This window comes from Berghia stephanieae, chromosome 7, assembly GCF_034508935.2.
Source record: "Berghia stephanieae isolate SIO BIC M18660-M18661 chromosome 7, UCSD_Bste_1.3, whole genome shotgun sequence".
Classification (NCBI taxonomy): domain Eukaryota; kingdom Metazoa; phylum Mollusca; class Gastropoda; order Nudibranchia; family Aeolidiidae; genus Berghia; species Berghia stephanieae.
Window position 1 is genome coordinate 43,076,840 of NC_088366.1, and position 13,452 is coordinate 43,090,291.

Sequence of the window (13,452 nt, forward strand, 5' to 3'; positions counted from 1 at the left end):
AGAAAATATGAAATAGCTTACAATGAAATAGAGAGAGAGAGAGAGAGAGAGAGAGAGATCGAGAGAGAGAGAGAGAGAGAGAGAGAGAAAACAATGATGTTACAACAAAACTGGTTTGATAAAAGTTTCAAAAATAATTTTCCTATGGTATTTCAGGTCTTGATAGAAAATGGCACGACAGCAGGTTTTAGTCTGATTGACGAAGCCAGGGATTTTCTCCTACAGGTAAAATGAGTTCTAGACTTTATTAAATGTTACATAAATGCGAACAAAATATCTTAAAATTCCTTCATGCAATAAATGGAGATTTCAAATAATAACAAGACACAGAATTATTATATACTTTTCTTTCTACGGAGCTTAAGCGCATATACATCCTTTATTCATTGACAAACACAGTCTCTGCAGTACACTATCTTGTCTTTAATAAAAAAGTTAAGCAATGATGAGCTGGTTATTGATGGAATGGATAACCATGATTACAATATCTGACTTGTGGATTGTATCTTTGGGTAAGGTACCTAGAAAATATCAACTCCACTAGACTTATGCTGCTTATGCATGAATATCTTGGCCAGCGGAAACTACAGGTATTGTAAAAGTGCTCTTTTTTTTTTTTTTAATTGTCTTGCACTGTATGAAATGGAAATTTGGTTCCATTATGACCTGCTGGGGTTTTACATGAAGCATTGTGAAGCACATTGAGCACAATTAATTTGTGGGAATGAACTAGATACATGTTCATATTTGTTCATTTTATTTTTATGCAAGGCATTACCAATTTTTCTCTTTTAATTCAAGGCTAATCCTCATCAAGATGCTCATTTGTGTGATTTGACGACCCTTATGTTTTTCCACCACATTGCCTTGACATTATCCCTCTATCCACAGGTATCAAGCAACAACCCTGACTCTCAGTTTGAAGGTCATGTGTTTTCTCCAGTAAGTCAACTCTTTCACGTTTGAACAAGGTTTTCCTACTTTTCAATTCAATATTCTATGGAAAATGTCAATCAGAAATAACTTATTCATTTAAAAATGCCCGATTTCTTAAATTGATTCTTATGACCAAAACAGTAAGACAGTGTTTGCTTTACCTCAGCAAAATATTATATACAGTAAACTCTGGATAAGATGATGCCCAGGATAACTGGGGAAAAAATTGACTTTACCGAAAATCAACAACCAGAGTCTAATCAAATGAGCAAAAATGCGTGTGAACAAAGCAAGCCAATCTAGAATAAGTAAGACCCTTCATGGCACACTTTCTGCTGACTTTGCTTGGTCAAATTGACCAGAGAAGTTGAGGTCCCTGTAGTGGTCACGCTTCTTGTAAATCGTTTAGACTGAATTAGCTAGTATGCCAATTTCCTCTGCACTAGTATGCCAATTTCCTCTGCATGATTTTCTGTTGTATGCCAGAATTTTCAACTGCATCAATCAGTTTGATCTTACTTTTCAGCGATAGGGTTGTCAACCGTCTGTTTGCCATTGTAGTTGTAGACTTGACTTGAATTCTTGATCAAATTGATACTGATTAAGAGGGTCATCAGATAGGATGGCCTGGGATTAGAACAAAATTATTTTTTTAAAAATCTTGACTTGAAGTTGCGACGATGTAAAATGTGAGATGGATAAATCAAAGCTATTCGATACTGCTTATATACATTGAGTACGGACGTCAGGCAAAGCACCTACGTCATTTCGGTGTGCACCAATCGTTCGCAAATTCTTAACCAATGAAAATTCGTACTGGTAGTGGTAGCTATATTAGGGAATTAGAGTAAAATCAATAAGTATATTATTCTGAAAAACTGGGTGGGGTTCCTGACCTCGCATAGTGGGTGGGGGGGGGGGGGTACATACTGTGTCTTCTATCCCCTTATATCTGTTTTCCAACATGCTTTCTGTCTTTGTCTTGGAATGAGATTATTTGGTTTTGTCCTGGCCCATAGCTGGGAGGGAAACAGTCAAATGCATAGTTATTGTTTTGGGAGATGATATTTTTTTCCTTGTAAATCATCTCTCTGTTATGTATTACTATATTTGTTATTTTGAATGTATAATATAAGCATTTGAGTGTATTCCTTTTTGTTGGATTTTGTGCTTGTGTCCGGATGAGACTTATAGGTGATCTCAAACTAAGTACATTGGTGGTGTGCTCTTAGAATCTACATCTGATCCCTATTTGTTCCCAGTTCCCCTATGTCTTACTTTTTCTTGGGTGCTTTAATTGTAATTCTAGAACTTTTTACTATCCCATTTTCCTCCTTTTTACTGGTGCTGATATAACCTAAATGTGTTGCAAGTGCCGTAAAACCCTTCAAAACAAAAACAAACATTATTCTGAAAAAGGACTGTAGCTTTTTAAACTGAAAAAATAAAAAGAGGGTTGGTTAATTTTTAATTCTGATTTTTTAAAAGATTTAAATTCTATTTTCTACATTTGATTCACATGTAACAATACCATACCGGTATCCATTGACATCAGGTCAACCATAGATATGATCATGGAACACTCAAAGACAATGATATTTGGAAATAAGAAATTTTTATCATAAACAAAATCATTTCAATTCATACAGAATCGAATACAAATTAATGGCCTCAGTCACAAACTGTTCAACTCCAAGAGCACTCTTCAGCCAATAATGCATCACATCTGTAAATAAATAGTATTGGGTAATACTATCCAATGGAAATGCTCTGACATGTAACGCAATGGTCCATTGAATCATTTTATTGTCAGTAGTTTTTAAAAACTCATGCATGGTTGGGTTTTCCCTATTTGAGTGGTTTGCAGCTGAGACCAGTGATTTATCACTAACAATGGAGTAGGATTAATATAAATGATTAACTTTTGTATTGAAATAAAAACTTTCCACTATTGACTCCTATGTGGCATGGTTTGATAGGGATTTTTTTTCTTTTCATTTATAGTGTCCCCATGACAATGAGTGCCCTAAGAAGAGGGATAAGAAGCAGCCCTGTCTCACTGAATGTGTCAGCAATGAAGTTGATTTCTCATCTGGCAAGGTACTTCAACTGTTCATTTTTCATGTTTGTTGGGTTCAGTCTGATTAATAACAAGATACACTTTTGATAGAACACAAATCCATTTCAGATTACTCTCAACCTCAATTAACAGACCCAGCAGCTACTCAATCAGTGCTGGGTGGGTAGAAAATGCAAGATTTTTTATGTCAGTCTTGTCCCCATTTAGCATGCTTTTTACGGTTTCGATATTTTGCTGCAGCTAATGTGTGTAGATATGAACTTTGGTAAATGCAAGGTTATTTTAGTAGTGTTAAACAAGGGAAAAACGGGGATTTAAAAAATTTAAGTTAAAACTGAAGTTTAGTTAAATCAGAGGTCGCTGTATCTGAGGTGCACTGTAGTTTATCACTGAAGGTACTGCCCCTCCCTATCTTTTAGAACTAAAAGATATTTAAAACTTCGTCTCTAATGTCCTTTTAGTGATTTCACAAAACCAGTTGTCCCTCACATACGCACAAAAGCTGGAATGTGAAAGTCTTTGTGAATTTTCAAGGGTTTGCTTGAAATTAACTTGTTTAGATTTTAGGAGAAGGTATGAGAAGTGAGGTAGTTTGTGTGTGTGTATTTTTCTCCTTCTAAATATTTATAGCCAATGTCATGATAGTTGTAGGGTTAAATAAGATTTTGTCGTCATCATTATTTCCATTTATTTATAGAGGGATGAGATGACAAAATAGACAAGGCATTGCACTTCCATCTGGGTTAGAGCCCTGCATTTGGCATCATATTGGTTTCCTAAGCAAGGAACTTAGAGCTAATGGTTCATTTTGCGGCTTTTCTCTGATGCCTGGGTTATCTTGGTCTTTTCTCGAGAAAGACCCAAAAGAAAGATACCCCTTGAGGATGAACGAAAGGAATTTTAAAAATATTTTTGTAAAACGCTTCCTGTGACATTTATATATCAAGATTACTGTGATCATGTAATTATGAGTTATTGTGTAAGGCATTAAAAGTAAAGCCCATCATTGAGCTTTAGAACGGGCATGAATTAAATGTTGAAAATCTCTTTCTTATTTTCAGGCAAGTGATCGAAGAGGCAAGGTCAGATACTCTTTTGTCATTTTGAAGAAAGGACGTCGAGAATCTGGTATGACTAAGATGAAACATATTTGATTTGTGTGTTTATGTCTTTGTTTTTCCCAGATGCCTGTGTATAAATATCCATAACACTTTGTGGCGTAATCTGCTCGACAAAAAAGTCTTGTGCAGTTAAATTTTATACAAATTATACATTAGAGATGCATTTACAATTGGGGAATATATCCTTTTCTCAATCCACATCGTGTGGCAATTGTTAATGCTATATTGAAACTTCTTTGCTTAAATGGTACAAAGAATTAGATGGTAAAACCAAAAGAATTAGATATAATAGAAATGTCCTGTCAGGGAAAATCCGTTACATACGAAGATGCCAAGACAAAAAGTCCAAATTGGTCAACAACAACAAAAATTGAGATTTTATATAGCACAATATCCACTAAATGTGCTCAAAGCGCTTTACAAGGGGCCCCTGGCCAACAGCAACTTAACGTTTAGGATGGGACATGACGCCTGTTAGGCGATGTTACATTTTTTTTTTGGATAGAGACAACGCTGTTAACGGCCAGGTACTCATTTTACACCTGAGTACGGTGAAAGAATGTGAGTAAAGAGCCTTCTCCAAGGACTCAACTATGCGCTGAGTGGGACTCGAACCCAGGATCTTCCGATCCGAAAGTGAGTGTCATACCACAAGACCACATAGTTGCACATGTGTAAAGTTACAGGACTATAAAGCACAGCAGAGATTTTAGTGATTTACACTCATGGGACATAACCAACTCTGACCTCGAAGCAAATAAACGTCCCCGATTTCCCGCTTTTGTCATTTTTTTTATTTTAAAGAAAAGAATATGAGCATACATGACGAATTAAAAATTTGATAATTTTGATATTTGTGAAAAATGTGATTTTTAAATAATGTTTTTTTTAATGAGGCACTACATAAATTAAGTGAGGAAAAACTTTACATTGGCCCACATTGATCGGTCAATGTGTTTGGTTTTCAACCTTGCCAAATTGAAAACTATTAAACTGAGAATCTCAGTGAAATATTTCTGTCAATAATCATTATTTATTGATTTTTAAAAACTATTTTTAAGAAAAGTTATTTTTAGATTTTAAAAATTATTTTTGTCAATGAAAGCATGCTGACGTTTAAGATACAAAAGGCTATCAGGAAAGTGACATCACTTTTTTCTTTCTCTTTCAATGACAGTGGTTTAGAAGAAGAAGGTGAAGGAGGAGGAGGAGGTGAAGAAAAAGCAGCAACAGCAGTTTATCTAAATTTTAGTAGTATTACTGTGCAACGATGGCTGAAAAATATACATGCAGCCTAGAATTAATCATTTATAGTTGGCTTTTGAAATTTCAGCTTAATTTGGTACTTATCACTGGCTTTTTTTTTTTACTAACACTAGCATACGCTTTCTTATTTTGTCTCAGAGACAGCCTGGCCTCGTGTATTACAGCTAAATAAAGCAACTCGACACAACCACTGCCATGTATGTCTGCCATGTGGACAACTGCAACACGTGGTCATCACTAAAGGGAAATTTGAAAAGTTGGTTTTTAGATTTTGATACATGTTTATGGTTTTATTTGTTGTTCATTATTTACAAGTCCTGGTGCCTCACACTCATTGGAAAATGGCCAATCCAAAAGATATAATATGCATGGCTCCCCAAACTTATGACTACTTTAAAAAATATGAAAATGAAGAATTTTTTTTTTTCTGTTCGGATTATTATTCTTGATTAGAAGCTGCTAAGAACCAGCAACAACATATAAGTTTCAAGAAACCAGATGGTGGTAGAAAACATATTTTGTTGGGGGGGGGGGGGGGGTTGAAAAGAAATTTGCATAGCAATGATTATGCTATTGCACACATCTCGTTATTCACTTTCTTTTGGTGATTGTCACTATAATCTGTAACCAATGGCTTGTATGTCATGATATTCACTGTTAACCCTGAAAATGTTTTTTCTCTGTCCTTACTTCCTGTCTATACTTTAAATGTTTCTCAGTTAAATGTTAGACCAAATTCAACCTCAAAAAAAAAAGGGGGAAAAAACTTCTTTCAGGACAAGTATGGCTTTGTTGTAATAATTACAGATCAGAAAGAGGTCAAAGGCGTTTTGATTTGAAAAAAATCAATGAATAAGAATAAAATCAGTGATTCAGTCTTCTTTGTCATAAATTAGACGATTTAAAATGCAGCATCTCTTTGTTAAAATATATCAGCATTAGGATATTTTTACAACCACAGGGTTATAAGAAATTATAATCCAAGTGTCCTGATTCGGATCTTTTTCTTTTTCTCTGAGTTTCAAAGATATATATATATATATAAATATATGTGTGTGTGTGTGTGTGTGTGTGTGTATGTATGTATTTGTTGTTTTATTTTTTAAAAACATACTGATAGGTGTCAAATTTTGTTTATTTTCTTCTACATTCAGACATTTGTATGGATGCTCAAAGTTTGTGAACCAAGGTGACTTCCTGCCTGTGCAATTGTCAAAATGGGCACCAGAACAAGAAGAAGCTGATGAAATCGATGCTAGCAACAGTTTAGGAGGTGATGACAATTTGGCTCTACAGGATGACAGAAGTGGCCATGAAGATGACATTGAAGTTAACACTTAGTGTGGAAGGGATGGCAATGGTTGATTAAAATATTGACGATGGCAAGATTTACATCAATTGAGTATGATGTATGTCTGCAATAAAATGTAGCAAAGTATTTATTGTGTCGGTATTTCTATTTTTCTATAAAATTGTTTAGAAATCAATATCTCTTATTCATTGTATGTCCGACCTATTCTTGAGATTTCGTGATCAAAACCTGAAAATAGTTAAAACTATAACACTCCCATGTAAAATCCAGATATCCAGATTTTCAGGAGGAAAGGTTTCTGCACGATGGTGGAATGTCAGCTGTTTGTTTATTTTTAGAGGTTTTACAGCATTAAAAATCACTATAGTAGAGATGACTTACAATGGTAAAAAATATTATCTCTCAAAAAAACAAAAAGCTAATGGAAATTTGACTCTTTCCCTCTCAGCTGATGTTTTTGTTTGTTTTTAAGGGTTTTACGGCGCTTGCAACACATTTAGGTTATATCAGCACCAGTAAAAAAGGAAGAGAATGGGATGGTTAAAAATTATGGAAAGACAATTAAAGCACTCAAGAAAAGGTAAGACAAAGGGGAACTGGGAACAAATAGGGATCAGATGTAGATTCCAAGAGCATACACCAATGTACTTAGTTTGAGATCACCTATGTCTCATCCTGACACAAGCACAAAATCCCAACAAAAAGGAATACACTCAAATGCTTACATTATACATTCAAAATAACAAATATAATATTACATAACAGTAACAGAGAGATGATTTACAAGGAAAAAAATATCATCTCCCAAAACAATAACTATGCATTTGTTTCCCTCCCAGCTAGGACTCTGGCCAGGGCCAGGACAAAACCAAGTAATCTCATTCCAAGACAAAGACATAAAGCTTGTTGGAAAACAGATATAGGGGGATAGAAGACACAGTATGTACCCCCCTGCCCACTTTGGGAGGTCAGGAACCCAACCCAGCCTCTCAGCTGAGGATCCCCATTGGGACCAGAAAAACAAAATGGGCACCATGGGAAGACAGAAGGCCTCAAGCAGAAAGTCAGCGGTATATCCATTCCTTCTCTGTGAGTCAAAAATCTAAGACATGACTGAAAAACAAATCTAAAACAACCCATAGACTGAAATACAATAACAATGACAAATTTTAATAAACAAAATGAACGCATTGAAAATTACATGATACATTTTTAAAATGTTGATTCCTAATTTGTTAAAAATTTGAATGCTTATTACTTTCCTATCTAAAGAATATCAACAGTAATTATTGAAGATGTACCAACAAAAACAAAGTTCATCATTTAATAAAACATTAAAATGTGTAAAATAGAAAATTCCCTGATTCAGAATTGAACAGCTGGAAGAAGTAAATGAAAAACAAACTACTGCACTTTTGTTTATCTCATCAAGTCACCATTTCTTTTTTATGACTTTAAAATCATTGCCACATTCCAGCAAACATAATGACAACAAACAATTCAAAACAGCGACATCTACATAACTAAACTACCATACACTGACAAAACGCTGTTTTACATTTTGGTAAGAATACTTATACTTCACATATCAATCAATTTATCACCGTTGGACAAGAATGGTAAGCCTTGGCTGGAAACCTGTCCAGGGGAAGGAAACTCTTGAAATAAAATCGGTCTTGGATGACTAAAGGCTAAGGAAGCACATTCCAAAAGAAAAGCAAGCCGAGTCATTGCGCAAAAAGCCCAGAAAAGTGTTCTGAATTTTCTTAAATAGCCCAGACAAGTGTAACTGCCAAGCCCGAAAACTGCAGCAACATGCCTCTACCTCCCTTCAATCATGATGTCTCAAATTAATGAATTTCGATGTGGTGTCAAACCTGTGGATTCTTGCCAGGCCAGATGGATGTAGTGCTGGGCCAAAAAGACCAACCCTAGTGATCTGGTGATGCAACAGCAAGAGTGTCTTTTTGGCCTGATATCACATCTCTGCAGACTAAACTGTATAGGTCCCTGACAGAGCTGAGGAAGACAATGTCGTCTAGCTCTGACAGAACCAAATAGTCTTATTCTGGGAAAAACACAGGAAACCACATAGAAATTTGTTTTTTGTTTTTAAAGGTTTTACGGTGCTTGCCACACATTTAGGTCATTTCAGCACCAGTAAAAAAGGAAGAAAATAGGATCGTGAAATATTAAAGATTTACAATTGAAAGCACACGAGAAAAAGAGATAGGGAAATGGCACAAATAGGGAACATGTAGATTCCAAGAGCACGCTATCAATGTTTGAGATCACCCATAAATCTCATCCAGACACAAGCACAGGATCCCATGAAGAGGAACACACTCAAATATTTACAAACCATTATATAATTATATTCAAAACAAAAAATATATCAGTACATAGCAGAGAGATGATTTAAAAGGAAAAAATGCCATCTTCTTAAAACTATAACTATAAATTTGGCTGTTTCCTCCATATAAGGACTCTTGCCAGGGGCTGGACAACCAAGTAATCCCATTCTAAGACAGACCGAAAGCAACTCTAAAAAAAAACAAATAAAGGGGGATAGGAGACCACAATTATTGATCACCTGCCCATCATTTAAGTCAGAAGAGCCCATCCAACCACATGGAAAAGATAACAGTACAGGAGGACAGAAGACACAACAGGAGTGATTGATTACCCAGGCACACCCTGAGAAAAAGCAACATAAAATTAATACACTGTAAAAACATACACATCCTATATGCTCTTACTGAGGCACACCAATACTAGTTTCAATAAACTAGTACTGATAATCGAAATGAAAAATAGAATATTCGAGATATCTAACAAAAAACAAAATACACTGCTGAACGTGTTAGGATAAACTCTCGCTCTGCACTAAATCATAGTAATTTAAAATGTTTAATATAAACTCTGTCCCTGAGCTAGTCCGGTTAAGATAAACTCATCAATCTGGATTTTTATGACTGGGGGGATTGATAGTCTCTCAATCATTCCTCTTCCCCCATCCTCTCCATGTCCCATTTTTTAGTCTTCTCATCACGCAAGATTCACAAAAGAATGTACAATGTGTGTAAGTCCTCTGGATTCACTGAAATACACAAGCTGTCAACACATGACACACACACATGAACATGAGTTTGCCCTATAGCTCCCGTATGGATTGTGCCTTTGTCTATCATCCCCACCCTTCCCTCCTCATTGTGTCATCCATGCACACCCTCACAACCAGAATGAAATTAGACTTGACCTTCTAGTCTAGTAATGATAGCGTCTTAACTCTCTTATTTTTTTACTTCATTCTGCTTTTCTGCGTTTAGATCATTCTATGTTTGTTACATTGTGAAAGATAACGACAATCAAAGAACATAAAAGTCACTTTTAATTTAGCCAAGCTTAACAGGAAACTGGGCCATCTTTCTGGTTATATGTATTCATTAAAAGGGGAACAATGAATAGATTTTTCGCTTGTGTCACTGAAAAGTTGTTCCCCTTGAGTTTTTGGATAAATTAAACTTCAAATAAAATCAACTTTCTTTCTGGTCCCAAGAGTTTATCTTAAGCGGACGGCAGCATGGGTCAAAGTTTGCCGGAAATGCGGCGAATGAGAATTTCTAGGAAGGTCTTGCCAGTTCACATGCATATGCCACCATTACTACTACTGCTACTGAAAAATAAAATGAAATGGCAGTGAAAATAAATAACCATGTTATGATCCTGCAAAAATTAACGTTAAAAAATTACACACTAAGGTCTATATTAGTGCCCTCATTCTCTATTAAAATATACTCATGGACACAATGAATGTAACATTTTAAAGTGTATTCATTCTATTCTGTTAATTGATATTTTGCTTTTTAATACAGTACACTTCTGTTACAGCAAAGTTGAAGGGACTGGTAAATGTTCATTATAATCAAGGTCTTGTTGAATCTGAGGCATTACTTTTGACATTAATAATACAAGAGATTTAACTTTTTAACTACCCCCCTGCAATGTTGCCCCGCAGCACTGCGTTGTTGGACAATGGCTCTTCATTCAACTCTTGTAGGATTGACCCTAACCCCTTCTTGACTTCATCTCCCCCCCTGCCCCCCCCCCCCCCCCTCACGTCTCACAGTGTCTTAAATGTAATCTTCCCACTATCATTATTCTCATTCTTGGTTTTAAGGGTTTTACGGTGCTTGCAACACATTAAGGTCATATCAGCGCTAGTAAAAAGGAAGAAAATGGGAAAGTAAAAAGTTCTAGAATTTACAATTTAAAGCACCCAAGAATAAGCAAGACAAAGTGGAATTGGCGCAGATTAGGAATGGATCTAGATTCCAAGTGCACACTAACAGTTAACAGTGTACTTAGTTTGAGACCACTAAATGTCTCATCCAGACACAAGCACAGGTCCCCGCCAAGAGGAATACACTCAATTGTTTACAAATCATACATTATGTAAAAGGAAAAATAATACAGTGCATAACAGAGAGATGATTTACAAGGAAAAAAATATCACCTCCAAAAACTGACTACAGTATACATATGATTTCCCTCCCAGCCAGGGTCAGCACAAAACCAAGTAATTTCATTCCAAGACAAAGACAAAAAGCAAGTTGGAAAACTGATATAGGAGGATAGAAGACAGTAAGTACCTCCATGTCCACTGTGGGAGGTCAGGAACCCTACCCAGATTCCCATTCTTCTTAACCCTTTAACCCAATCAAGAAGGGGTTAAGGTCAATCCTATGAGGAAGAACCATTGACCAACATCAAGGTGCTTGCGGGGCAACAACCATTATCATTAATACAGCTGATTAGTCAGCAAGAAGAATCGCCGGTCTCTTTATAAGTTCAACATGCATAATCAGAAATCATTTTGCAATGTTTGATTATATAAAGGTTTGAAAACATGAATATGGACAAAACTGATCATATTTGCTCATCGTTCCGTGTATGGTTTTTGTAATCCCAAAGTTTTACTGAAATAACTAGACATTTACCCTTGATACTTGTATTAAAATTCATTAAATTAGGTATTAGGTGAAGCACAGAGGAAGAATAGCACAATTGTGATAAGTTTCGCCTTTACATGTCGTGTAACCAGCCAATGCTGGTTTAAAAAGCATTGTGATAATTGTATCTGCAAATGTAGTAATATGGATAATGACTGATTTTATGTTTGATTTAGTGGTAAAGCATAGCTGGCAATTCCCATCTGTGAACAAAATGACCATTTTTCTTTTAGGACACGAAATTGTAAGAGCAACACATCAGTTGGCATGGATATTAGTGTATAAGTGTAATATACAGTGCAACCTCTGGATAACGACAACCCCTAGATAGTGACATTGACCATTGGTCCTGATTTTTTTGTTATACAGTGGAACCTCCCGATTACGACACCTCCGAATAGCGACAACCTCCTGATAACGACATTGACCTGTGGTCCCGGTTTTTCTATTTAAGATCAGTAAAAAACCATCAAAATAACGACGCACTTTTTGATAAAACCTCTGAATAACGACATCATTTTGGCAGTTTTCGTAGATACTAAAAATACCGAGTACGAGTACTCAAAGTTTATAAAAACGATTCCTGCTTGAACCAATGAGAACGCAGCTTTTGATACCAATGAGAACGCAGCTTTTTTTGATGAATCTTGGCTGATATGCATTAATAAAAACCAAGGTATAAATGTAAGTGTAAGCAAGTAAACACAAAATCTTGGAAAATGTGATATTATGTGGTGATAGAAGTAGTAGTCGTAGTAGTAGAAGTAGTAGTAGTAATAATAATAATAATAATAATAATAATAATATTAATAGTAGTAGTAGTATAGTAGTAGTAGTAATAGTAGTAGTAGTGTTTTTGTGGGAGGAGGAGGAATTTTACGTAACTCGCAGCGTCCGAATTACCTGTTTTTGTTTGTTTTAAAGGGTTTTACAGCGCTTGTGGCACATCTATGTCATATCAGCGCCAGTAAAAAGGAAGAAAATCGGATAGTAAAAAACATTCTAGATTTACAATTGAAATGACATAAGAAAAAGTAAGACAAAGGGGAACAGATGTAGATTCCAGGAGCACACTATCAGTGTACTCAGTTCAGATCACCTAAAATTCTCATCCAGACACACGCACAAGAACCCTCTAAGAGGAATACACTACAATGTTTTGTTTGTTTTGTCAATGTTAATAAAACCTGGTCCCGCGGGCCTTATCATGCCCACTTTGTCCGCCATCTTGGAAACCTCTAAATAACGACACCTCCAGATAACGACATAAAAACTTGGTCCCGTGGCATGTCGTTATCGGGAGGTTCCACTGTATGTTATTCGTCATAAAAAAACCCGAATGGCGACATACATTTTAGTAAAACCCCTGTTAGCAACATTATTATAACAATAATTGGCAGTTGAAATTAATGCTCGATACCCAACCATCGTCATCTCGTACTCTTAACAAATAAAAAAAGCATTTTTTCCGTCCAGTGAGATTGCTTTGTTACTGACCAATCATAACACATTTAAAAAAATTAAATTCCCTTTATTCATCCCATAGGAGCACTTGTCTCTAGCGAAGACTGGAATAACCAGCATCAGGCATCAGCCGCGGTGCAGTGCCGAAAATTGAGTTAGGACTAGGTGACTTGCTCAAGGCCACACAGCGCAGCGGCGGGTGATTTGACTCGATACCTTTCGGGTATGAAGCAAAGACCGTATTGCTGAGCCACGCAGCCC

At 35.9% G+C, this 13,452-nt stretch overlaps 1 protein-coding gene across 3 annotated transcripts in view; it reads left to right on the plus strand.

Moving 5' to 3' along the window:
- The window catches only part of LOC144977287 (ribosome assembly protein METTL17, mitochondrial-like), an 18,459-nt gene extending 11,618 nt beyond the window's left edge, over nucleotides 1-6,841 (plus strand). For all 3 annotated transcript variants that reach the window (XM_078922336.1, XM_078922335.1, XM_078922337.1), the window contains exons 10-15: nucleotides 157-225; nucleotides 892-942; nucleotides 2,941-3,036; nucleotides 4,078-4,144; nucleotides 5,542-5,659; nucleotides 6,558-6,841. In XM_078922336.1, coding sequence (XP_078778462.1) covers nucleotides 157-225; nucleotides 892-942; nucleotides 2,941-3,036; nucleotides 4,078-4,144; nucleotides 5,542-5,659; nucleotides 6,558-6,744 — 588 coding nt within the window. In that variant the 3' untranslated portion in view covers nucleotides 6,745-6,841. The remainder of the gene's footprint in view (nucleotides 1-156; nucleotides 226-891; nucleotides 943-2,940; nucleotides 3,037-4,077; nucleotides 4,145-5,541; nucleotides 5,660-6,557) is intronic.
- Nucleotides 6,842-13,452: the final 6,611 nt, after the last annotated feature.